This window comes from Myodes glareolus, chromosome 9, assembly GCF_982192425.1.
Source record: "Myodes glareolus chromosome 9, mMyoGla1.1, whole genome shotgun sequence".
Taxonomy (NCBI): domain Eukaryota; kingdom Metazoa; phylum Chordata; class Mammalia; order Rodentia; family Cricetidae; genus Myodes; species Myodes glareolus.
Window position 1 is genome coordinate 50,471,697 of NC_142034.1, and position 26,127 is coordinate 50,497,823.

Consider the following 26,127-nt stretch of genomic DNA (forward strand, 5'->3'; position numbering starts at 1 on the left):
ACCTTACTTGCTCATCCTGTTAATCTTTAGCAAGATTCAGTAGGAATGTATGTGGGTTCTTGGAAAAACTTGTTTATCACCTATAATACATAAAATGCTTACTCATGTAAGGAATATGGAAAACATGCTGCTTTTTATTTGTATTTACTGTAATCATCCACTTAAAAATAGAATGTATCCACATTGCAATTTTTATACTGATGGAAAGATTTTGCTAGTGTATATAAGCTGTAGGGGAAAAAATAAAGTTAGAAGTAAGATATCAAAAGAAGTATAAGAGAAACATGAGAGCAGAAACACAGAACAAAATAATACAGTAGAACAAGCAACAGTAAAAAATAATAAAACAAAGCACAAAGTTGACCCTCATGAAAGTTTTTATGTGTCTGTCTGTCTGTCCAGTAGTTTGCCTGATCTACATCTTCTCTTCAGTTTCTTTTACCTGCTGAAGGCTTGTCATTCAACAGCACTCTAAGTGAGATTTTGACATGTTGGAAATCTACTGTGTATGTGCTCCCCCCCTCACTTTCGATGGCTCAGAAAGCTAAGTTTAATCCCCAGCTTGCCAGCCCCAGAGAATTAAGTTTTACTCCCTCTGATAGAAAAGTCAAGTTGAGTAATTAGTTCATTGAGCCAACTTCATTGGATCCCCCTCAAACCCTGAGCTGATGGAGACTGGTTCTTATAACAACAACATTCGAGAAACTTAAAAAGGCCAAGATAACCCATTGTTTATAAATTATAGTCATAATTTATTGGAGACAGTGTGAAAATATGTATTTTTAAAAGGAGTTATATGGTTATCCTGTCGGAGTGTGGTCCACAGACCTCCAGAATTAGCATCACCAAATGTGAAGTTTGGATTTTTAAAATGTAGCATTTTGATCTCACACAAGATTTACTGATCAGAATCAAAATTTACAAGGATAAACATGTATTTCACATCTAAATTAAATTTAACTCCATGGCTAAATCTAAGCCTTTCATCATTTTTTTGTTATTGTTTTGTTTTTTTAATTAATTTATTTATTCAAAAACTATCTTTTTAAATTTTACATACCAATTTCAGTTCCCACTCCCTCCACCTTTGCCCTCCCAACCCCCATCTACTCCTCAGAGAGGATAAGGATTCCCATGGGAAGTCAACAAAGTCTAGTACATTGCTTTGAGGCAGGACTAAGGCCCTCCCCACTATATCTAGGTGGAGCAAGGTAGTCCTTCAAAGAGAATGGGTTCCAAAAAGCCAGTACAAGCAGCAGGGATAAATTCTGATCTCCCTGCCAGTGTTCCCACAGTCTGCCTCAGCCATACAACTGTCAGCCACATTCAGAGGGCCTAGTTTGGTCCTATTCTAGTTCCCCCACTGTCAGACCAGAATTGGTGAGCTCCCATTAGCTCAGGTAAGCTGTTTCATTGGATATCCCCATCATGATCTTGACCCCTTTGCTCATATTATTGCTCCTCTCTCTCTTCAACTGGACCTTGGGAGTTCAGTTCAGTGCTCTGATGGAATCTCTGAATCACTTGATCTCTGCATCTGATTCCATCAGTTGCTGGATGAAGGTCTATGATGACATTTAAGATAGTCATCAGTCTGACTGCAGGGCAAGGTCAGTTCAGGTACCCTCTCCACAATAGCTTAGGGTCTTAGCTGGGGTTATTCTTGTGGATTCCTGGGAATTTCTCTAGTGCCAGGTTTCTTGCTAGCCCCATAATGTCTCTCTCAATCAAGACTTTCCCTTTCTTGCTCTTCCTCTCTGTCCTTCCCCCATCTCATCCATCCTGTTCCTTTAAGTTCTCCCTCTCCCTCCTTTCTCCCCTTCAGCCTTCCCTTCTCCATCCACCCGCATGCTCCCAGTTTTCTCAGGAGATCTTGTGCATTTCCCCTTCCCAGGGGGAGGCATGTATGTTTCTCTTAGGGTTCTCCTTGCTACCTAGCTTCTTTGGGGTTGTTGACTATAGGCTGGTTATTCTTTGCTTTATGTCTAGTATCCACTTATGAGTAAGTACATATTGTACTTGTCTTTCTTGGTGTGAGTTATCTTACTCGGGATGTTTTTTTTTCCAATTTCATCCAATTGTATGCAAATTTCAAATAACTAAGTAGTATTCCATTATGTAAATGTACCACATTTTCTTTATTCTTCGGTTGAGGGGCGTCTAGGTTGTTTCCTGGTTCAGGCTATTACAAATAATGCTGCTATGAACAAAGTTGAGCAAATGTCTTTCTTTGTGGTATGATTGAGAAACTCTGTTCACATTCAGGTAGCCTGCTGCAAGATGCAGGCAGACACAGCCTTTCCTGCACAGAGGCAGTAAGGTAAGAAGTCAGCTCAAACCAGTGACCAGGGCATTGGTGGTTGTGGAATGGAAAGAGGGTGCAATGGGAACATGCTATCTGGTCTCCCCTCAAAAGGAACCAAAGATTTAGTGGATCAAGCCCCATATTGTACTTAAAAAGCAAGCCCAGTGCAATGGGGGCAGAGAGAAGATGTCACTAGGTAGCAGGAACAGCAACTGTGGTGGGCTGGAGTCAAGACACTGTGACCTTTCAGTCCAGTGTGGATGAAAGTGGAATATGAGAGTTGCTGTGTGAGCAGATGAGGCTGTGGAGGCATGAAGGGACCAGTTGTGATGATCCTGGTTTCTCTAGTGTCTTTAGAAGGACTTTTGACTTTATATTGTAAAGGAGGAGAAAACAACAACAACAAATTTTGAGTAGAGTGATGATCAGTTTCATCTCAGACAGCCACAGTGTGAGAAGATTGAAATAGAGATAGAAGAAAAGAGATGAAATATTCCAACAGGGCAGTCAAACCATCTAGATGAGATACAATGGCAGTTTCTGCTTGGCAATTGAAATAATGGATGGATGGATGACTTAAAAAGAAATGAAAGGACAGACTTTTGGGATTTTCTAGATTAGATGTTGATGGGAATGAATGGATGAGTGAAAATTCAAACATTTCTTCTGTGGGCCTAGATTTCTTCCCTTGAGTTATGAGAAACTGCAAGAGAAGACAGGGAAAAGGACAGGGTGAGGTGTACTTGGCATTTTAGATTTATTGAGCTGATGATGGTCTTGTTATACCTATGGGGAGATAATAAGAGGTTGGTGGTGGCGTACTACAGATAACAAAGTGGTTTAACTAAGAATTGTAGGTGATAATTGATGCCAATAGCAAATGGATAGAAGTAGAAAAAATCATCCTGAGGGAGGCAACCTAGACACAGAAAGACAAACATGGTGTGTACTCTCTCATAATGGATATTAACTATAAAAAAAAAGGATAACAGTACTGCAATCCACAGACCCAGAGAGATTAAGTAACAAGGAGGGCTCAAGAGTGGTCCCCTGGATCTCCCCAGGAAACAGAAATAGAAGAGATTTGTGAATGGACTGATGGTTGGTGGGGATAGAAGCATGAGCTATCAGATTTTGGGGACAAAGTGGGAGACTGAAAGAGACTACTGGAAAAGGGAGACATTTCAGAGTCAGGTAAAAACCCGGTGGAAGAAAGTTTCCCAGTCATCTACAAGGATGCATAGCCTGAACTGGCCATCTCCTGCGACCAGACTGGTGCCTAGAACAGTTGTCATCAGTGAGGCTTCATCTAGCAAATGATGAAAACAGGTAAAGACCTACAGTCAAAACTTAGGTGATGCTCAGAGAATTCTGCTGCAGAGAAGAAAAGATTGTAGGAGCCAGAGGACTCTAGGACACAAGAAAACCCACAAAATCAACAAACGTGGTGCTAGAGACTGAACCCAAAACCAGCAAGCCTACAGGAGACTGACCTAGCTACTCTACATATATGCTATAGTTATGCAATTTGTTCCTCTTTTGTGACTCTTAATAGTGGGATCAGGGGCTACTCCTCATAATGGCTTACCTTTTCCAGCTTTAATACATGTGGAGGTGCTTAGTCTTATAGCATCTTGATATACCATGTTTCTTGCTATTCATGGGAGATCTTCCTGAACAGAAATGGAGAAGGAGTGGATTGGGGGTTTCTGAATAAAGGGGTTGAATCAGGGAGAGGGACTTGGAGGAGAGGAGTTAGGGGAACCTGTGGCTTGGTTGTAAAATAAATAAATTAAAAAAACTGGTGCCATGGAAATAGGCAAGCTTTTGCAAGTCACCAACCATAGAAGTATAAGGAAGGAGGTGTTTAGTACAAACAGTACTCAGGAAACAGTAACTATTGTCAGCAAAACCCATCTTCAACTATTGAGAACCAATGGCAATTGAATTAGCAGGAGAGTGGCTCACCTGTGGGTGTGTTTTAGATAGGAAATAACAGACAATCTCATTGTATCTAATTATCAGTGAGATAACTGACAAGTGACTTAGATTTAGTTATGGGTTTAAATTTAAGAAATTTAAGTCATGTTTAGTGGTGCACACCTTAACACCCAGCACTCAGGAATCAGAAGCAGGGAGGTCTCTAATTTCTAGGCCCACTGGGTCTATACAGGGAGCTCCAGGCCAACCAAGGCTATGAAGAGAGTCTATGTGTCAAAAACACACAAAAGAAAAAAATTTTTTTTTCAGTTTATGAAGATGCAATCAATTATTGAAGCACACTTAGCAGATTGCATATCACTGAAATGTATTAATTTTTATTTGGATTATTTAAAAGTTTCTTTTAAGAATCAGGTGACACAACATGACAGAAGGGAACCACACTGTCTTCTCCAGATTCCTCCTCCAGGGCTTGCCCATCCCCCCAGAGCACCAACGCCTGTTCTATGCCCTGTTCCTGGCCATGTACCTCACCACTGTCCTGGGGAACCTCATCATCATCCTCATTCACATGGACTCCCATCTGCACAGATCCATGTATTCTTTACTCAGCAACTTGTCCTTCTCTGACCTCTGCTTTTCCTCTGTCACAATGCCCAACTTGCTACAAGATCATGACAGGGAAACCCACCGATAGATGACTGGCACTCATGGAAGCTCATGGACTCTAGAATGGACAGTTGGGGAGCCTGCCATGGAACTGAACTAGGCCCTCTGCTCTTGGATGACAATTGTGTAACATGGTCTGTTTGTGGGACCCCTTGCAGGACCAGGATCTTTCCCTGGTGCATGAGCTGGCTTTTTGGAGTCCATTCCATATGGTGGGATGCCTTGTTCAGTCTTGATGCAGGGGGAGGAGCTTGGTCCTACCTCAAATGAATATGTCAGGCTTTGTTGACTATCCATAGGAGGCCTCACCCTTTTTGAAGAGAATGGGGGATGGGTTGAGGGAAGAAGGGAGGGAGAAGAAACTGTGGTTGGTATGTAAAATGAATTTTTAAAAAAGAAAAGGAAAGAGCTATATAAAGTTAAAAGATTCAGGAAGGATTTTTGTATGCCTCCCACCTCTTTTCTCCTCTCCTCACTGCCTGAGTCCTGCTGTGAATTCCAAGTGTTTGTAGTTCCCAGCAGAGATTTCTTGCCAGTTCTCTTCTCCTTTCTTCTCAGCACTCCAATCATAAACCACATGTCAAAACAACCATTCCCTCTTTTACCTAAATGCACTGCCACTCAGGAAACAAACAAGGAAGACACTACTTAGAGCACTGGATGACGTAAGGTCAAGTCAACTCACAGAAGTTGTCTTGGTATCGTAAAATGCCATTTTATAGATGCCTTGGCTTATGAAATGTCCAGCAGAGGGCAGAAGCTAACAAAACCTAGAGAGAAACCACATGCTGGGATCCATGCTGTTGTTCTCATCAGAAATGGTTCTCATCGGTGATGGTCTAAGTAAACATGGCCAGGCTGTTGGGGAGGGTGGCCTGGCACACAGCCCAGGGCAATAATCAACTAAGAGGTAACTAACGAGTGAAGAAAGGCTTTCTTTCATTAGAATGCAGAGCACCTTCCTCCTGCCAGACTGTTTCCCATTCAGACATCCACAGTCTCTTTATTTGTTTTTTATTTACTTGCTTATTGTCTTCCTTCCATCAGGCTACACAACAGTCTGTTGATTTTGGTTTTTCAAAACCTATCTCTTAGTCATTAGTTTCACTGATATTTCCCACTGTTTTTCTAGTCTCTTGTTTATTTTAGTCTGATCCGTATAGCTCTTTTCTTCTGTTACCATGGTCTGTTTGTTTTTCTATTTCTTTGAAGAGTAACATTAAGTTGGTTCAGTTTTTGTTGGCTGCAGGTGTCTTGTGGTAGAAATTTTTTTTTGAAAGTAATTTTATTAAATTATAAAAGTTTCCATTTACGCCCCTCTTCCCAACACCCTCCCACTCTCCCCCCCTCCTCCTCCCTCTTTGTCCCTAAGGACAGTCAGGGTTTCCAGCCCTGTGGGAAGTACAAGTTCGTCCCCCCTCCCTCCAGGTCCAGGAAGGTGAGTATCCAAACAGACTGGATCCCAGAAATCCACTATATGCAGAGGAAACTAGTCCCAGTGTCATTGTCAATGGCTTCTCAGAAAGACTCCGGGCCAGCCACATTCAGAGAATCTGGTTGGATCACGTGCTCGTTCAGTCGCAGTCCAACTGCCCTTGGTAAACTCTCATTAGATCCGACCCCTTGTATCAGTGGGTGATAGCATCCCTCGCAGTCCTTCATCATTTTCTTCGTCCTTCTGCTCCTCGTTTGGACCTTGGGGGGCTCAGTCCGGTGCTCCAATGTGGGTCTCCGTCTGTATCGCCATCCATCGCCAGATGAAGGATCTATAGTGATAAGCAAAATATTCATCAGTATGGTTATGGGCCAAGGCCGGTTCAGGCACCCTCTCCTCTGTCCAGAGAACAATCTGGGGATCTCTCCTTGGACCTGGGATCCCATATATAATCAAGTTTCCTATAACCCTAAAATGACTCCCTTAGTTGAAATATATTCTTCCCTGATCCCATATTCATCCTTCCTCCCTTCCCCCCATCCCGGTCAACCGAGCTTTCTCCATTCCTCCCCTACTCCCTTCTCTCTAACCCTCTCCCCTTCCAACAACCCTCCCACCCCCCACCATGCACCCAAGGTTACCTGGGACTCTTGACTGTTTCCTACCTCCTAGCGGATAGCTAAATAATCTTCATCAGGTTCGTCTTCTTATTTAGCTTCTCTAGGATCACGAATAATAGGCTCAAAGACCTTTAAATTATGGTTAGAATCCACTTATGAGTGAATACATACCGTGTTCCTCTTTTTGGGTCTGGCTTACCTCACTCAGTAAAGCGTTTTCTATGTCCATCCATTTGCATGCAAAATTCAAGATGTCATTATTTTTTACCGCTGAGTAAAACTCTAATGTGTATATGTTTCACACCTTTTTTAACCATTCTTCTATTGAGGGGCACCTAGGCTGTTTCCAGGTTCTGGCTATTACAAATAGTGCTGCTATGAACATAGTTGAACAAATGCTTTTGTAGTATGCTAGGGAATCTCTAGGGTATATTCCCAAGAGTGGAATTGCTGGGTCCTGAGGGAGGTTGACTCCCAGTTTCCTGAGAAACCGCCACACTGATTTCCACAGTGGCTGCACAAGTTTGCATTCCCACCAACAATGGATGAGTGTTCCCCTCACCCCACATCCTCTCCAGCATAGGCTATCATTGGTGTTTTTGACTTTAGCTATTCTGACAGGTGTAAGATGGTATCTCAAAGTGGTTTTGATTTGCATTTCCCTGATCGCTAAGGAGGTTGAGCATGACCTTAAGTATCTTCTGGCCATTCGAAGTTCATCTGTTGTGAATTCTCTGTTCAGTTCAGTACCCCATTTTTTAATTGGGTTAATTAGAGATTTAGTGCCTAGTTTCTTGAGTTCTTTGTATATTTTAAAGATCAGACCTTTGTCTGATGAGGGGTTGGTGAAGATCTTCTCCCAGTCAGAAGGCAGCCTTTTTGTCTTAGTGACAGTGTCCTTTGCTTTACAGAAGCTTCTCAGTTTCAGTAGATCCCAATTATTCATTGTTTCTCTTATTGTCTGTGCTGCTGGGGTCCTACTTAGGAAGAGGCCTCCTGTGCCTATATCTTGTAGACTACTTCCCACTTTCTCTTCTATCAGGTTCAAAGTGGACGGATTAATGTTGATGTCTTTAATCCATTTGGACCTGAGTTTTGTGCATGGTGATAGGTATGGATCTACTTTCATCCTTCTACAGGTTGACATCCAGTTATGCCAGCACCATTTGTTAAAGATGCTTTCCTTCTTCCATTGTATACCTTTAGCTCCCTTGTCAAAAATTAGGTGCTCATAGGTTTGTGGGTTAATATCCAGGTCTTCTATTCGATTCCAAAGGTCGATTTCTCTGTTCTTATGCCAATACCAAGATGTTTTCAATACTGTAGCTCTGTAATAGAGTTTGAAGTCAGGGATGGTAATGCCTCCTGAAGTTCCTTTGTTGTATAAGATTGTTTTGGCTATCCTGGGTTTTTTGTTTTTCCAAATAAACTTGATTATTGTTTTCTCAAGGTCTGTGAAGAAGTTTGATGGGATTTTGATGGGGATTGCATTGAATCTATAGATTGCTTTTGGTAGAATTGCCATTTTTACTATGTTGATCCTCCCAATCCAAGAACAAGGGAGATCTTTCCATTTTCTGGTATCCTCCTCAGTTTCTTTCTTCAAAGACTTAAAGTTCTTGTCAAATAGGTCTTTCACTTCCTTGGTTAGAGTAACCCCAAGATATTTTATGCTATTTGTGGCTATCTTGAAAGGTGAAGTTTCTCTGATTTCCCTCTCTGCTTCTTTATCCTTTGTGTATAGGAGGGCCACTGATTTTTTGGAGTTGATCTTGTATCCTGCCACGTTACTAAAGGTGTTTATCAGCTGTAGGAGTTCTTTGGTAGAGTTTTTGGGGTCACTTATGTACACTATCATATCGTCAGCAAATAACGAAAGTTTAACTTCATCCTTTCCAATTCGAATCCCCTTGATCTCCTTATGTTGTCTTATTGCTATTGCTAGAACTTCAAGCACTATATTGAAGAGGTAGGGTGAGAGTGGACAGCCTTGTCATGTTCCTGATTTTAGTGGAAAGGCTTTGAGTTTCTCTCCATTCAATTTGATGTTAGCTGTCGGCTTGCTGTATATTGTTTTTATTATATTTAGGTATGATCCTTGTATCCCCAGTCTCTCCAACACCTTTATCATAAATGGGTGTTGAATTTTGTCAAATGCTTTTTCAGCATCCAATGAAATGATCATATGTTTTTTTTCTTTCAGTTTATTTATATGATGGATTACATTGATAGATTTGCCTATGTTGAACCAGCCCTGCATCTCTGGGATGAAGCCTACTTGATCATAATGGATAATTTTTCTAATGTGTTCCTGGATTCGGTTTGCCAGGATTTTATTGAGAATTTTCGCGTCGATGTTCATGAGTGAGATTGGCCTGTAATTCTCTTTCTTAGTTGTGTCTTTATGTGGTTTTGGTATTAAGGTAACTGTAGCTTCATAAAAGGAGTTTGGCAATGACGCTTCTGTTTCTATATTATGGAATACATTAAGGAGTATAGGAATTAGCTCTTCCTGGAAGTTCTGGTAGAATTCTGCATTGAAACCATCTGGTCCTGGGCTTTTTTTGGCAGGGAGATTTCTGATAACAGCTTCTAATTCTTCACGACTAACAGGTCTATTTAGATTGTTCACCTGGTCTTGGTTCAACTTTGATATATGGTACTTATCTAAAAAAATGTCCTTTTCTTTTACATTTCCCAACTTTGTGGCATATAAACTTTCGTAGTAAGATCTAATAATTCTCTGAATTTCCTCTGTGTCTGTGGTTATATCCCCCTTTTCATTTCTGATCCTATTAATTTGCATGTGCTCTTTCTGCCGTTTGATTAGTTTGGATAGGGGTTTGTCAATCTTGTTGATTTTCTCCAAGAACCAGCTTTTTGGTTCATTGATTCTTTGGATTGTTTTCTCTGTTTCTATTTTGTTGATTTCAGCCCTCAGTTTGATTATTTCCAGTCTTCTACTCCTCCTGGGTGAATCAGCTTCTTTTTTTTCTAGAGCTTTCAAGTGTGCTGTTAAGTCTCCAATGTGTGCTTTCTCCGTTTTCTTTAGTTGGGCACCTATTGCTATGAACTTTCCTCTTAGCACTGCTTTCATAGTGTCCCATAGGTTTGAGTATGTTGTGTCTTTGTTTTCATTAAATTCAAGGAAGACTTTAATTTCTTTCTTAATTTCGTCCTTGACCCAGGGGTGATTCAGTAGTTGACTGTTCAACTTCCATGAGTTTGTTGACTTCCTGGGGGTAGCATTGTTGTTGAATTCTAATTTTAATCCATGGTGATCTGACAAGACACAGGTGGTTACTAATATTTTTTTGTATCTGTGGGAGTTTGCTTTGTTACCGAGTATGTGGTCAATCTTCGAGAAGGTTCCATGAACTGCAGAGAAGAAGGTATATTCTTTCCTATTTGGGTGGAGTGTTCTATAGATGTCTGTTAAGTCCATTTGATTCAATACCTCCAATAGTTCTCTTATTTCTCTGTTAGGTTTCTGTCTGATTGACCTGTCCATTGGTGAGAGAGGAGTGTTGAAGTCTCCTACTATTAGCGTGTGTGGTTTGATGACTGCCTTGAGTTCTAGAAGAGTTTCTTTTACATATGTGGGTGCCTTTACATTAGGGGCATAGATATTCAGGATTGAGACTTCTTTCTGATGAGTTGTTCCTGTTATGAGTATGAAATGTCCATCTCCATTTCTTCTGATTGATTTTAGTTTGAAGTCGATTTTGTTAGATATTAGAATGGCCACACCCGCTTGTTTCTTAGGTCCATTTGCCTGGAAAACCTTTTCCCAACCCTTTACTCTGAATAGGTGTCTGTCTTTGTGGTTGAGGTGTGTTTCTTGTAAACAGCAGAATGTTGGATCCTGTTTTCGTATCCAATCTCTAAGTCTGTGCCTCTTTATAGGTGAATTGAGTCCATTGATATTAAGAGATATTAATGACCATTGGTTGTTGACTCCAGTCATTTTGAGGGGGGGGGGTAATAGAGTGTATGTGTTTTCCTTCTTTGAATTGTGCTAGTGAAGGGTCGCTAGATGTCTGAATTATTGTAGTCAGTGTTGGCAATGTTGGATTCCTTGGGATGTAATTTTCCTTCTAGTATTCTCTGTAAGGCTGGATTAGTAGTTACGTATTGTTTAAATTTGTTTTTATCCTGGAATATTTTGTTTTCTCCATTGATAGTGAACGAAAGCTTGGCTGGGTAAAGTAGTCTGGGCTTGCATCCATGGTCCCTTAATTTCTGCAGTACCTCTATCCAGGACCTTCTGGCTTTCATGGTTTCTATAGAGAAGTCTGGTGTAAGTCTGATAGGTTTACCTTTATAGGTTACTTGACATTTTTCCTTTGCAGCTCTTAATATCCTTTCTTTAATCTGACTGCTTTGTGTTTTGATTATTATATGGCAAGGGGATGTTTTTTTCTGATCCAGTCTATTCGGTGTTCTGTATGCTTCTTGCACCTTCATAGGAATATCCCTCTTTAGGATGGGAAAGTTTTCTTCTATAATTTTGTTGAATATATCTTCTGGACCTTTGATCTGCAATTCTTCTCCTTCTTCTACTCCTATTATTCTTAGATTTTGTTTTTTTATTATGTCCCATATTTCCTGAATGTTTTGTGATGAGAATATTTTGGATTTGCTGTTTTCTTTGGTCAGGGCATTTATTTTCTCTGTGGTGTCTTCATAATCTGAGATTCGTTCTTCTATCTCTTGTATTCTATTGGTTAAGCTTGATTCTGTAGTCTCCGTTCGTTTACCTAGATTTTCCATACCCAGCCGGCCCTCGGTTTGTGTTTTCTTCACTGCCTCCATTTCAGTTTTCAATTCTTGAACTGATTCCATTACCTGTTTGATTGTTTTTTCTTGGTTTCCCAGGGTATCATTTACGAATTTACTCATTTCTTCAAACTTTTTGTTATATTTGTCTTCCATTTCTTTACTCATTTCTTCCATCTTTTTGTTATATTTCTCTTCTATTTCTTTAAGTGAGTTATTCATACCCTGTTTAAGAGACTCTATTGCTTTCATAATGACACTGTTTTCCACTTCTTCCGGAATAGGGCGTTCAAGTCCTTCTGTCGTAAGATCGCTGGGATCTGGTGTTTTCATGTTGTTTTTCAGATTGTTGGAGGAATTCTTGCCTTGGCACCTGCCCATCTCTTCCTTCAGATGCTCTCTAATGGCTCTTCCCTCCGCTGGGTCTTCTTCTACTGGATTAGTGCCCCTTGCTATCCAGGAATCACTTTGCCTGCAGCCTTAGCTTGCTGCAGGCAGGCTATCAGAACAAAGGGACTTCCTTCCCTTTGCACTCACCACCTGCCCCGGCCCGCGGTGCCCACCCCGGCTGAGATGGAGGAATTTAAGCCCCGAAAAAGGGAGAGAGGAGGGGAGGGGTTCGAGGCCGAAAGCTGGGATGGCATAGCAGGAGAGAGCTGTGGTAGAAATTTTGCTATTAATAGACATGTCCTGTTCTCACACAGAGGAGGAGTGGATGGGTGGTAGAGGGGAGGTGAAAGTTGACAAGAAGATAGGAGGGAGGGAAAACTGTGATAGGGATGCAAAATAAACAAAAATTTTTAATTAATTAAATAAAAAAGATGTGTTCTTGGTACTATTTGGGATGGTCTGCTTCTGTTTTTATTTGTGTTAAGATACATCACCGTTTCCCTTTTGTTGTGATCTAGCTGCCCTCACTCCCCCTGACATAGTTGAGGCAAAATAAAGGCTACTGTTCTTCCACTTGAAAAGAAGCCTCCATGTCTCAATCCCAGCACCCCCTGCCAGTCTCAGCATCCAGGCTGCGCCAGCAGTGTGACACCTTTAAATGTATTTTTCAATCCATTGGCTGACAAGAAACAAGCTGAATTTCTATATATTTGGGAGTTTTCTAAAATTCCTTCTGTTATTGAAGTCTAGTTTTATATCACTGTGTTCAGGAAAAGTATTTGATACTGTTGAAACCTTCTTAAACCCTTTGTGTGTCCCAGTATATCATTCAGCCCAGAAAATGCCCCATGTATACTTAACTGCATGCTCTGTTGCTGTTAGACACAGCTTCTCCGCATGTCTGTTAGCTCTTGATGTGTTAAGTCCAGAGTTTCCTCATTTGTTTTCTGTCTAATGAACTGCCTGATACAGGACGTGCTGTGCTTAGGCATTCCACTCTCATCTTCTCATAATCTATCCCTCCTTTTCTCAACTATTTCCTTAGATGGTTAGATGTCCCGCTATTTAAAAAGAATTAGCCCTCTTTTGTATATAATGCCATCATCTTTTGTAGTTCTCATATAATGAGGCATTATGTGCTGTTACCACTTTCTCTTTTTTTAGTTTTATTTATATGTAAGATATTTTTCCATCCTTCCACTGTTAGTCTCAGGATGGAGGTTTTGTTTATCTGTCTTCTCCATTTGTTAGCTGGCTGATCAATTGTCAGTTTACTTTTTAATGGAAGTCTTTTTTTAATCTTTGAGATTATAATAAATTTACATCATCTTTCCCTTCTGTTCCGTTTTCTTTCTTCCCTTTCCCTTCCTCCTAACCCTTCCATATGCCCCTCCTTGCTCTTTTTTAAAGTTATGGTCCCTTTTTTCCTCTTGTTATTACATGGATATATATTGAAAAAATATATATGCACATAAATATACATGTGTATATATGTATCTATTCCTAAATATAACCTGTTCAGCCTGTGTTGTGTTACTATGTATGTCTTCAGGACTGTCCATCTGGTATTGGTGTGCTCCTCCCTAAGAAAGACTCTTTCACTCTCAGGACTCCTTGGTTGACTGTAGTACTCAGCATAGAGTTGAGGCCTTGAGTATTTTCATCTGTACACTTTGGTATGTGCTGTCTTTGTTCAGCTCATGTTAGGCAGTCATACTGATAAGACTTGATGTAGCTCCTAAGATTTACTTAGACACACAAATATTTCAAGTGCAGTTGTGGACTGTGTGGGTTTAGTAGCAGGGTGGTTGTAGGTTAGGATATTACAATGGGGCTCACCCTCCCCCAAGTGCAGGGATCAGTGTTGTGCACCACCATGCCCAGCTCGAGGCTTGGTTTTTCTGCATTAGTCACTCTACTAGCTTCTTTTCGGTTGCTGTGATAGAACACTAAAAAGAAGCAATTTGTAAAAAGGAGAATGCATTTGAGTTTATAGTTACGAAGGGATAAAAGTCCACTGTGACAGGAAGGCAGCAGGAGCAGAAAACTGAGAGCTCCTGATTTCAAACACAAGCAAGAGGGGTCGAAGGAAGCGCTGTGTGGCTTTAACACCTCCAAGTTTATCTCTAGAGGCATACTTCCTCCAGCAAGAGCATATCAGCCTTCCCAAACAGCATCACTACCTGAGGATCAAGTGGCTAAATAAACAAGCCTATGAGAGATACTTTTCATTTAAATCATCACATTCTGCTCTCTGGGATCTGCAGGCTCATCACCTTATGATAATGAAAACTTCATTTAATCCAAATTCAAAAGTCCTCACAAGAGGACTCAAGACTTTTGTTTTAAGTTGCCAGGATTTGTCTCAGGTCAACAGAGTGAGGAAGAAGAAGACAGCAAGCTTGGAAGTTTACAGTCTATTACTTAGTCATGTCCCTCTCCCTGTCTGTTTATCTAATCCTTATGGCCACTTGCATAATATAACATACACCAAATCATCCCATTATAATATAAAAATATGTAAAATTATCTGTTTGTAGAGGCCAGAGGGAGTAGGGAGAAGTTGGAATGGGGAGAGCTTGATCAATGGCCTCTATATTGTAATTAGATAGGAGTAATATTACTGTACTGTTGAATCATCAGGTGCCTGTAACCAGAATGTATTATATATTTCTCTCTTAGTTAGGGTTTCTATTGCTGTGAAGAGGTACCATGACCACAGTAACTCTTATTTTTTTAAAACTATCTTTTTATTATTTATTATCTTTGTATCATTTTATTATTATTTCTCCTTTTACATATCAATCCCAGTTCCCACTCCTTCCCCTTGTCCCACTCCCTCTACTTTTCTTCCATTCCACACTCCCCATCCACTCCTCAAAGAGGGTAAGGCTTCCCATGGGGAGTCAACGAAGTCTAGCCCATTGCTTTGAGGCAGAACCAAGGTCTCCCCACTATATCTAGGCTGAGAAAGGTATCCCTCCAAAAAGAATGAGTTCCAAAAAGCAGTAAGGATAAATCCTGGTCTCACTGCCAGTGGCCCCACCCACATTCAGAGGGCCTGGTTTGGTCCGATGCTGGTTCCCTTGCTGTCAAGCCAGAGTTGGTGGGCTCTCATTACCTCAGGTAAGCTATTTCAGTGTGTATTCCCATCATGGTTTTGAGTTCTTTGCTGGTATTCTCAATCCTTCCACTCCTTGACTAGACTTTGGGAGCTCAGCCCAGTGCTCCACTGTGGATCTCTTCCTCTGGACCATGACAACTCTTACAAAGAAAATATTTAATTGTGGTGGTTCACATATACTTTCAGAAGTTCAGTCCATTATCTTCATGGTGGGGAGCATGGCAGCATTCGGGCAAACATGGTACTAGAGAGGTAGCTATGAATCCCACATCTTGTAAGCAACAGGAAGTCAATTGAGATACTGGGCAGTATCTGAGCACAGGAAACCTCAAAGCCTGTACCTACAGTGACACTCTTCCTCCAACAAGGCCATACCCACTCCAACAAAGCCGCACCTCCTAGTGGTGCCACTCTCTATGAGATTATGGGGGCTAATTATATTCAAACTATCACAAATTCCTAAAACAGATGATTTTGAAGGTTTCACCATTAGGAAATGATAAGTGTAGAACTGGAAATATTGTTCAAAAGTTAGAAGTACTTGGTACATGTGAATCAGACCTGAGTTTAGATTCCCAACACTAACCTAAAAAAGGCATGGCCATGCACCTGCCTAACCCCAGCACCATGTGTTGTAGACACAGGAGGATCACTTGTTTCCTTTCTCAACCAACTGCACATATCTACTTCTACTATTTTAATTATTGGACAATTATATAATATTATAAAATTTTTTCCTAATGAAAAAGAGGTGAATAATTCAGATAATAATAATATTGATATCAGTTATCTAGTACATAGAATGGTGCTGGTACTCTGGAGGGATAATATTGATATCGATTGTCTACTACATAAATAATCGCAATCATTACCATCATGTGCATCATACCATCATTTTCTTCTTCCAAAATACTCTAACAAGAGCTCCCTTCATGTCTCTGTTCCTCAGGCTATAGATGAAGGGGTTCAGCATGGGGGTCACCACTGTGTACATCATGCCCATGACTGTCTCCTTCACAGTAGAATTATTGGCTGATGGACATAAGTACAGACCAATGACTGTCCCATAGAACAGTGACACCACAGACAGGTGGGAACCACAGGTGGAGAAGGCTTTACGGATACCTCGAGCAGAAGGAGCCTTGAGAATAGAGGCGACAATTCGTGCATAGGACACAATGATGAGCACAAATGGAATGACAAGAATGATGCCTCCAGTTATAAATATCACCAATTCATTTACATGGGTATCAGAGCAGGACAGCTTCAGCAGAGCAGACATATCACAGAAAAAGTGGGGAATCACATTGTCCTCACAGAAAGACAATCTGGCCATGAGCAGGGTGTGCAGTATGGCATGGAATGTGGTCAGCACCCAGGACAGCACCACCAGACTCACACAGAGTTTGGGACTCATGATGCTGGTGTAATGAAGGGGGAAGCAGATGGCCACATAGCGATCATAGGCCATGGCCACTAGGAGGAAGCTCTCAAGGTCTCCAAAAAGCAAGAAAAAGTACATTTGTGCCAGGCAGCCTGCATAGGGGATGGATGGTACTTGGCTCTGCATGTTCTGCAGCAATTTGGGCATTGTGACAGAGGAAAAGCAGAGGTCAGAGAAGGACAAGTTGCTGAGTAAAGAATACATGGGAGTGTGGAGATGGGAGTCCAGGTGAATGAGGATGATGATGATAAAGTTTCCCAGGACAGTGGTGAGGTACATGGCCAGGAAGAGGGCATAGAACAGGTGCTGGTGCTCTGGGGGGATGGGCAGACCCAGGAGGAGGAACCAGGAGAAGACAGTTTGGTTCCCTTCTGTCATGCTGTGTCACCTGAATCTTTAAGAGAAAATTTTAAAAGTCTCTTAATTCCAAATAAAAATGAACACATTTCTATGATATAGGATCTGCTAAGTATGCTTCAATAGATGTTTACGTTCTCATAAACTGAAAGAAAATAGGTACATTTCTTTTGTGTGCTTCTGACAGACTCTCTACTTAACTTTGATTGACCTGAAGCTCCCTGTATAAACCTGGTGGGCCTGGAACTCAGAGATCTCCCTGCCTCTGACTCCTGAGTGATGGAACTTAAGGCAACCACCACCATGTCTGGATTAAATTTCTTAAATTTAGTCTCGTGACTAAGTCCAAGACACTTGTCAGATATGATTGTCTGTTATTTCCTATCTAAAACACACCCACAGGTGAGCCACTCTCATGTTAATTCAATGGCCATTGGTTCTCAATAGTTAGAGTTAGTTTGTTTTGGTTTTTTGGGTTTTGTTTTTGTTTTCTTTTGTTTTCCTAATAGTAGTCACTTGTTCCTGGGCCTTTGTACTAAACACCCATCTTTTCACTGTATGGCTTTTTCCCTTAAAAAGCTCACCTGTTTCCATGGCATCCGCTTTTATTCATGTTGTGTCCCAGCCGCAATTTCCTCTCCCTCCTCTCCTCCGAGTCCTTTCGTCTGACCCCACCCCTCTGTTCCCACCACCCCCAATCCACTCCTCTTTCATTTCTGTTCAGGAAAAGGAAGGTCTCCCGTGGATATTGACAAAACATGGCATATCAAGTTGCCATATGACTAAGCACCTCCCCATGTATTACGGCTGTTAAGGTGACCCTAGAATGAGTAGGGTCCCAAAAACTAGTAAGAGTCAGAGACAGCTCCTGCTCCCACTGTTAAGAGGAACAAGGTACACAACTGTTACAGAAATGCAGAGTGCCTAGGTTAGTACTATGCAGGCTCACTGGTTGTGGGTTCAGTCTCTGTGGGTCCCTATGAGCCCAGGTTAGTTGATTATGTTGAGTTTTCTTGTGGTGTCCTTGACCCCTTTGGCTCCTACAATTCTTTCTCCCTCTCTTCTGCAAGACTCCCAAAACTCCACCTAATGTTTAACTGTGGGTCTGTATCTGTTTCCAACAGTTGCTGGAAGAATCCTCTCTGATGACAGTTGAGCTAGGCATCAATCTGATCACAGGAGATAGACGTTCAGGCTGTATATCCTCTATTGCTGGGAGTCTTAGCTTTGGTCATCCTTGTAGGTGACTAGGAGATTCCCTTTCACCGGGTTTTTACCTGACCCTCAAATGTCCTCTTTTCCAGTAGTCTCTTTAAGTACTCTCCTCCTCTGCACCCCCAGCCTGATCTCTCATGCTCACATCTGCACCTGCACACAGTCTACTCACAAAATCTCTATTTCCACTTCCCAGGGAGTACCAGACATCCCCCCTTAAACCTTCCTTGATAGCTAGTCCCTCAGGGTCTGCATTTTGTAGTACGGTTACTCTTTATTTTACATTCAAAGTCCACTTATGAGTGAGTACACACCATGTTTGTCTTTCGGTGTCTAAGATACCTCATATTAGGATGATTTTTTTCTACTTCCATCCATTTGCTATGGCATCAGTTGTCACCTGAAATTCTTAGCTTAACCACACCATTACCTGTAGTATTCCACCAGCTGTTTATTATCTCCCCATGGGTATAACAGGACCACCTTTAGCTCAATAGATCTCAAATGCCAAGTACAACTCACCCTGCCCTTTTCCTTGTCTTCTTATCCAGCTTCTCATATCTCAGGGGAAGAAATCTAGGCTCACAGAAGAAATGTTTGAATTTTTACTCATCCATTCATTCCCATCAACATCTAATCTAGAAAATCCCATAAAGTCTGTCCTTTCATTTCTTTCTAAGTCATCCATCCATCCATATTTCAATTGCCAAGCAGAAACTGCCATTGTATCTCATCTAGATGGTTTGACTGCCCTGTTGGAATATTTCATCTCTTTTCTTCTATCTCTATTTCAATCTTCTCACATTGTGGCTGTCTGAGATGAAACTGATCATCATTCTACTCAAAATTTTTTGTTGTTGTTGTTGTTTCCTCCTTCACAATATAAAGTCAAAAGTCCTTCTAAAGACACTAGAGAAACCAGGATCATCACAACTGGTCCCTTCCTGCCTCCACAGCCTCATCTGCTCACACAGCAACTCTCATATTCCACTTTCATCCACATTGGACTGAAAGGTCACAGTGTCTTGACTCCAGCCCACCACAGTTGCTATTCCTGCTACCTAGTGACATCTTCTCTCTGTCCCCATTGCACTGGTCTTGCTCTTTAAATACAGTATATGGGGCTTGATCCACTAAATCCTTGGTTTCTTTGGAGGTGAGAATGGATATTGTGGTCTCACTGCACCCTCTTTCCATTCTACAACCATCAGTGCCCTGATCACTGGTTTGAGCTGACTTCTCACCATACTGTGTCTGTGCGGGAAAGGCTGTGTCTATCCTCATGTCTTCATCTTGCAGCAGGACTACCTGGCATGCTGCCTGAATGTGAGCAGAGTTTCTCAATATTTGTTGTCTGTGCTTGGAGTTAAGGCATAGTTAGAAGCCTGTACATCTTCTCAGACTCAATTGTTGGAACCAAGTAGCTTTAGATACTGTGTTACAGGATTCCCAGTGTAACTTCAGATCCATGGAAAGCATTAGGCTGCCCAACACACTATGATTTATTCCAAATAGACAGTCAGACAACCTGTTATGTGTGACTGCATTAGCATTTTGATTCTTGAGTAATAATATCCATATGATTCATTGATATTGAAATGAGAACTATTAATTTGGTATGATTTAGGGAGAAAGGAGGAACAAAGAAAATTTTGAAACTTTGTTTCAGTTTGTCTCCACATGTCTATGTCAGATGCCTCAGAGATAAAAAGATATTTAATAAGGCTTTTAAGGTACATGAGAAGTTCCTCCCTTGAAGAGACACAAGTGAACCCAGATCCTGGAATTTCAACCTTACCAATAGTATTCAATCTAGCCAAACTAACAATTTTTACATTTAGACATGACCTTTTAGTGTTGCAGGTGGGAAAGTATCAATAAAATTTTATATTATATACCTATCTCAGAATGAGTTTCCCTGGGAAATGAACAGGATACACCTCTGATATCGAGGCATTTATGAAGAACCAGAAAGCACAAGAACAGTGCTTGCAGATAGTGCCACTGATCAACACCTGAGTTCTGGGGGTTCAATAATGGTGTCTCTCATTTTCCTCATAGGGTACCTGTTCAGTTCTCAGTCTGAATTGCATATAAGAGTGACAAAAGGCTTAGTTTTAGTCATGGCACAAAATTTAATTTAGACCTGAAATACTCATAAAGTCTGATTCTAATCGGTAAGTCTTGGGTGTGCTCAAAATTCTACATTTTAAATGTTCAGACTTTACATTTGGTGAGTCTAATTCTGCTGAACTGTGAACCACACTTTGATAGGTTAATCATATAACTCGCTTTTAAAAATATAGATTTTCACACTGTCACCTAATAATTGTGATTATAATCTCTTCAAGGGAATTACCTGAGTTTTTTTTTAAGTTCCTTGAATATTGTTGCCATGAGAACCAGCCTCCAGAAGCTCAGGGGCTGCAGGGAATTCAACAGAGTTAGTGAACTAATCATTCAACCTGACTTTTCTATCTGCGGAAGTAAATCTAATTCCCTGGAGCCAGCAAGGGGAACTAAAATTAACTCTCTGGGCCCAGAAAAAAAAACAGGAAACACACACACCTCCAACATGTCAGGATCTCAGTTAGGGTGCTGATGAATGGCAGTCCTTCAGCAGATCAGAGAAACTAAAGAGGAGGTGCAGAACAGGTGAACTACTGGACAGATAAACAGACACATGAAGACCTTTTCTGAGTGCCAAAGCTGAGCTCTTCATTTTATTATTCTTACTGTCACTTGTTCTACTCAATTTTTTTCTATTTTCCTGCCCTGATGTTTTTTTCTGTCTCTCTTCTAAATTTATTTTATCCCTCACAGTTTAGATATCCCAGCAAATTCTTCCAGCAGTATAGAAATTACAATGTTACATTATATTTTTTCAATTGAATTATTATAATAAATACATTGCCTGTTTTCCATATCTCATACATGATTAAACATTTTTATGTATTACAGGTGAAAAACCAGTTGTTCCAAGAACCCTCATACATTAATACCCACGCAAGTAGTTATAGGTTAACAGAGTATAAGAGAGAAAAGTATTTTTCACAGCCAGCTCTTTCCTGACAGGCTGAATTTTGTAGTTACAAAGGATCAATAATTTTATTGTTTATAGATAATCTTATAAAAATCTTAAAAGAATCACCAATCTAAACTTTTATATATTAAAAAGATCAGTCTTCTTTCTTTAAATCCTCAGGGTGTAAACCTGTTCACCAACAGTTTTTTAGAACAGGAAGCTCAGGGAAGAAATGAACACAAGAAATTAATCATCACTCTTGATCTCTAACCCATACTAGTAAGAAAAGTACTTCAGCCAGCAATAGTCAGGTTACCTGCTCCCTGACCTCAATGAGTCCCTTGCTCAGCTATTGAAAGTATGTTCTTCTAAACTTTAAATTGATTTCCAAGGTTTTCTACCTCAAAGGTATTAACAAAAACATCTTAACCTAATATTAAGCCATACTTATAGCTTTGTTTTAGCTATGATGTACACCAAAACTAATGAACACATCTCTCAACATTAGGATTTTAAAAAAAAAAAAACTTGAGCTAGCTTAGCTTCTGGGATACAACTGATTTTCTTAATCATTAACCTAAGCCACAGTCCATACAGCTCCTCGGGAGAAATTGGTTGTGTAACATTTCATTGTCCTTGTTTTCTATCCTCTGCAGCCCCTGCTTTATCAGGGGTTGGGCAACACCATATCTTGCTTTTACCTATATTAGTTTTCCCACTAAGCTAATCTCTATCATAATCTATCACTATATTTATTAAAGACCCTCAATCATCAAAATCCTGCTAACACTATTATTGTATAGAATCATTGTTTCAGTTCAGTTAAACAGTACAGCTTAGGAGGAAATTGTCTTCATAATAATTCACAGGTAAAAATGCCAGGTAAAATAGGATATTTTGATGAAACAATCATACTATATTAAAGGCAATGGAGATTTCTCTACACCTACTCACACCATGCCAGATACCAGAGACAAAAGGTAACCGCAAACATGCAAAGTCACAGCAGGGGCAAGAGACATACTGGAACTGAGTCTCTCAGGCCTTACCTCTCCGAGATTCACCCATCAGTGCCTTGTAAGCTGGTGCACCGAGCACCTGAAATCAATTGCCACCTGTTGCTCCTCTGATATGGTCACTGACACTTGAATAATCAAATACGTAACAAGAACATCTGTATAAAATGTGTACCTCACAGGAACGTCACTATATTGAGATGATATAATCTTATGATAACACATTGCATAATAATACTAATGAATGCTATACTAAACATAGTATATGTGACAACATCTAATCAGAACATTTCTACAATATGGAAAACACATTGGGAAGCACAGAGATTGAAGTATATCTGAAAAAAATGTCTTGCAGAATATCATGAAACATGGGAGATTAAGACCTTCCAGTTATGGACATAAAGGTCCCAGTTTATTCAACTTCCTGTAAACTTACCCAGAATGTCTCAGGGTGACTCCATGACCCTGATCCAAGATCCTGTTCCCATTTATTCAGTATAGGCATACCAAAAACAGCCTCTGTAGTCATCACCTGTGTCTCTACCATCCCTGCTCACGTTCCTCATTCTGTTCATCCCTGGGACTAAGGGGCTCTGCCTCCCAGAGGAGTCTAGATCCTGGAGGAACTCATTAAATAAGACAAAATAATTATTCAAGACTTCTTGAATAATTAATTCTCTTGGAAGACTGTAACAGTGACTGATTAGTCACTGATCATGTGTTACTGTACTTTGGGGGCCAAGAGGGTAGCAAGAAGCCCACTAAGAGATGCTTAATTATTGTCTGTCTAGGGAATCAGCAGGGTATTGTATTTGGGGAGAATAGTTTGAGCAGCCTTAAAATAAGCAGGGGCCTTACTGTGAAGACTTTAAAATATCTTTAAAATATTAAAGCTTAGGCTCTATCATGTGAACAAAAAACTATCAGTGGTCTTTGAATACCAAAAAATATTTCAGAAATATTTCAATGGTAGCTGAACCTTTCACTACAACTAAATTCCCCATAAACATATTCCAGATAAGAGAGAAATCAACTACAAGGACCAAGCATTTGAAGACACACAGGAAGGACAGGAATAAGAGAAAAGAGAGACGCTACCACATCATGTTCAATTCTTCCTCAAGTCAAAATAAAAAAAGGAAAATGGATTCGTATCTTATTCAGTTACTTCTAGCTTCTACCTTCTCTCAAAAAACCTTGAATGCAGCCCCCACCATCATCCTAACCAATCTTCTTAGATCTTGAATACCTTCCCAGTGTCAACTTTTCCATTTGATCATTTTGGCAGTTTGAATGTATTTGGCCCCATAAGCTCATAGAAAGTGTGATGTATGACCTTGTTGGAGGAAGTGTGGTCTTGATGGAGGAAGCTGGATGACACACACCTTTAATCCAACCCTTCAGGCTGGAGCACACACCTTTAGTCTGGGCCACACCTTCTGTTGGAAATGTGTTGCTGTGAGGACAGGCTTTTAGGTCTTTTCTTAAATTTCACTCAGTTGCTGAGTCAATATGTAGAACTCTCAATTCCAGCACCAAGGCTGCCTGCCTACCACCATGCTCCCCAACATGATAAACTGAACCTCTAAACTGTAAGCGAGCCCCCTCAATTAAATGTTTTCTTTGTAAGAGTTGTTGTGGTCATGGTATCTCTTGACAGCAATAAAAACTCAAAGTAAGACAATCATGAGATTACAGTTAATATTTGTAATATTCTATTCGATACTTCTCCTGTGTTCCCTTTTCATCATTTTAACTAGATTTGGCCTTCATTCTTCAGAAATATGGATCTTAATAGTATTGCCTTCATTGGATTTCTAGAATAGCTGCCTTTGATTTGTTGACACAAAAAAGATCCTACAGTTGGCTTTATTCTCTTAGTAATTACACTTAACATTTCTTTGATTCTTTTAGTTGTGAACTGACATTCCATTGTCTGTAGTACAATAGTTTACCCATTAACCTGACAAAAAACATCTCAGTTGCTCCGACTTGGGGCGGTTATGAATGAAGCTTATATAAATAAAGTTTCTGGAAATTAGACATGATCTTTTTCTTCATTTTGTACAAAAAATGAATTTTTTCATGTTACCTATGATTAAATTACCTCAAGCAGTATAGCAATTTGTCTTTTGATTCAGATACTTAAAGAGCCCCCAACTTGCTGACTAGCAGTCTCACTGTCTACTAAAATAGAGCCAATGAGGCATCTATTTAGAAATGGTCCTTTCTTTGAAATGTTATCAAATATATTTATGTAGTGTCATATTCTCATCTATGGCAGGAAGTTCTACAGACTTCGACCTTCCCCATGTAGAGCAGTGGTTCTCAGCCATCCTATTGCTGTGATCTTTTAATACAGTTCATGTTGTGATGACCCCAACCATAAAATTATTGTCATTACTACTTCATAACTGTAATCTTGCTACTGCTATGAATCATAGTGTAAATATTTTTGGATATAGAGGTTTGTCAAGGGAGTCATAACCCACAAGGTTGAGAACCACTGATGTAGAGTCTGGCAGGGTTACCTCGGGCCTATTTTCCCTGTTTCTTGTATCCTAGTATTGGGCTCTTCTGGTTCCAGGAACTGATTAGACACACTCAGAACCTGAAACTAAAATGGTATTATGTCTAATTTGTTTACCCTTAAACATTTGTGCTAGACACGAATGTGTAAGTCACTCTTAGTGGTGGTCAAATAAGTTATTCCATAATTTGGTCTCTCTTTTCCCTACTTAATGCATACCGTCTCTCATTTCTCCCAACAAGATAAAGCTCTCTGATAATGCATTTGGACTGGAAATAAGACTTTTCTCAGAATATGTTTTTAAGTCTCATAGACAGGGCAAAATGAAGCATTTCAGACCGAGAAATGCCTCACAGGTTATTATGGCACTCATGGAGAAAATAAAACTGCTTAAAGATTTGATATTTTCCTGTTGCTAAAACATTTTAGGAGGCATTAGACCACATCACTTAGTTTAACTTCCATCCTGTAAACCAAGGAAAGAGATCAGCTGGAATATGACTGTAAGACTCCATCCAGAAAGCAAGGACAGAAAAGAAGAAAAGTGGAGTGGCATAACACTTAGATGATAAAGGAATGCAATGGACCAAAAAGAGAAGCCCAGAGCAGATTGAGGCATCAATATTAAATGGTAATGATAACTAAAGCTGAACTAGGCAGACTTCTTCTAAATCCTAGTTAAAATTTTCCTGAATTTTAACCAAAAGATGGAATGGAATACCATAGGCTTAATTCTTTAAGTCAACCCAAGAGTATATGGACAGCACAAAGTGGATTCCACAGGTGTTTTTTTTTTCTTGTTGTTGGTGGAGGTGGTAATTGTTTTGGTTTTTTGAAACAGAGTTTCTCTGTGTAGCTTTGGAGTCTGTCTTGGAACTCACTCTGTAGACCAGGCTGGTCTCGAACTCTCAGAGATCTGCCAGCCTCTGCCTCCCAAGCGATTAAAGGCTTGTGCCACCACCACCTGGAAGTCCATGCATTTTTAACTGAAAAGGACACTAAGTTGGGTGGACATGGAAGTGATGACCTCAGAGGAATTGGGGAAATGAATGAATACAATCAAAATACAATGTATGAAATTCTCAGCAAATAACAATAATGTCTAAATAAAAAGTAATTAAATGACCTACATAAATGAACAAGTACAGAATAATACTTAAGATAATACTCATGTCCACCTTGCTACTGATAGTGGAAGTGCCTCCAGTATTGTCCTTTGAAGTCTGATGGTTTGGGGGCTACCTCACATGTTTTAATCCCATGTTAAAGAATCA

General features: G+C 40.2%; 1 protein-coding gene across 3 annotated transcripts; it reads right to left on the reverse strand.

The window, feature by feature from the left end:
• Positions 1 to 16,146: 16,146 nt before the first annotated feature.
• Positions 16,147 to 26,025, reverse strand: LOC125409236 (olfactory receptor 1468-like). 3 transcript variants are annotated; one of them, XM_087909569.1, is made up of 2 exons: positions 26,010 to 26,025; positions 16,147 to 17,078 (listed from the first exon to the last, which is right to left on the reverse strand). In XM_087909569.1, the coding sequence occupies exons 1-2, from the start codon at positions 26,023 to 26,025 to the stop codon at positions 16,147 to 16,149; spliced, it is 948 nt and encodes a 315-aa protein (XP_087765695.1). The 3 variants fall into 3 exon arrangements, with proteins under 3 accessions (XP_087765695.1, XP_087765696.1, XP_048304003.3); XM_087909570.1 differs by lacking the exon at positions 26,010 to 26,025 and adding an exon at positions 19,585 to 19,594 and having other exon boundaries at positions 16,147 to 17,075; XM_048448046.3 differs by lacking the exon at positions 26,010 to 26,025 and having other exon boundaries at positions 16,147 to 17,085.
• Between the last annotated feature and the right edge of the window lie 102 nt (positions 26,026 to 26,127).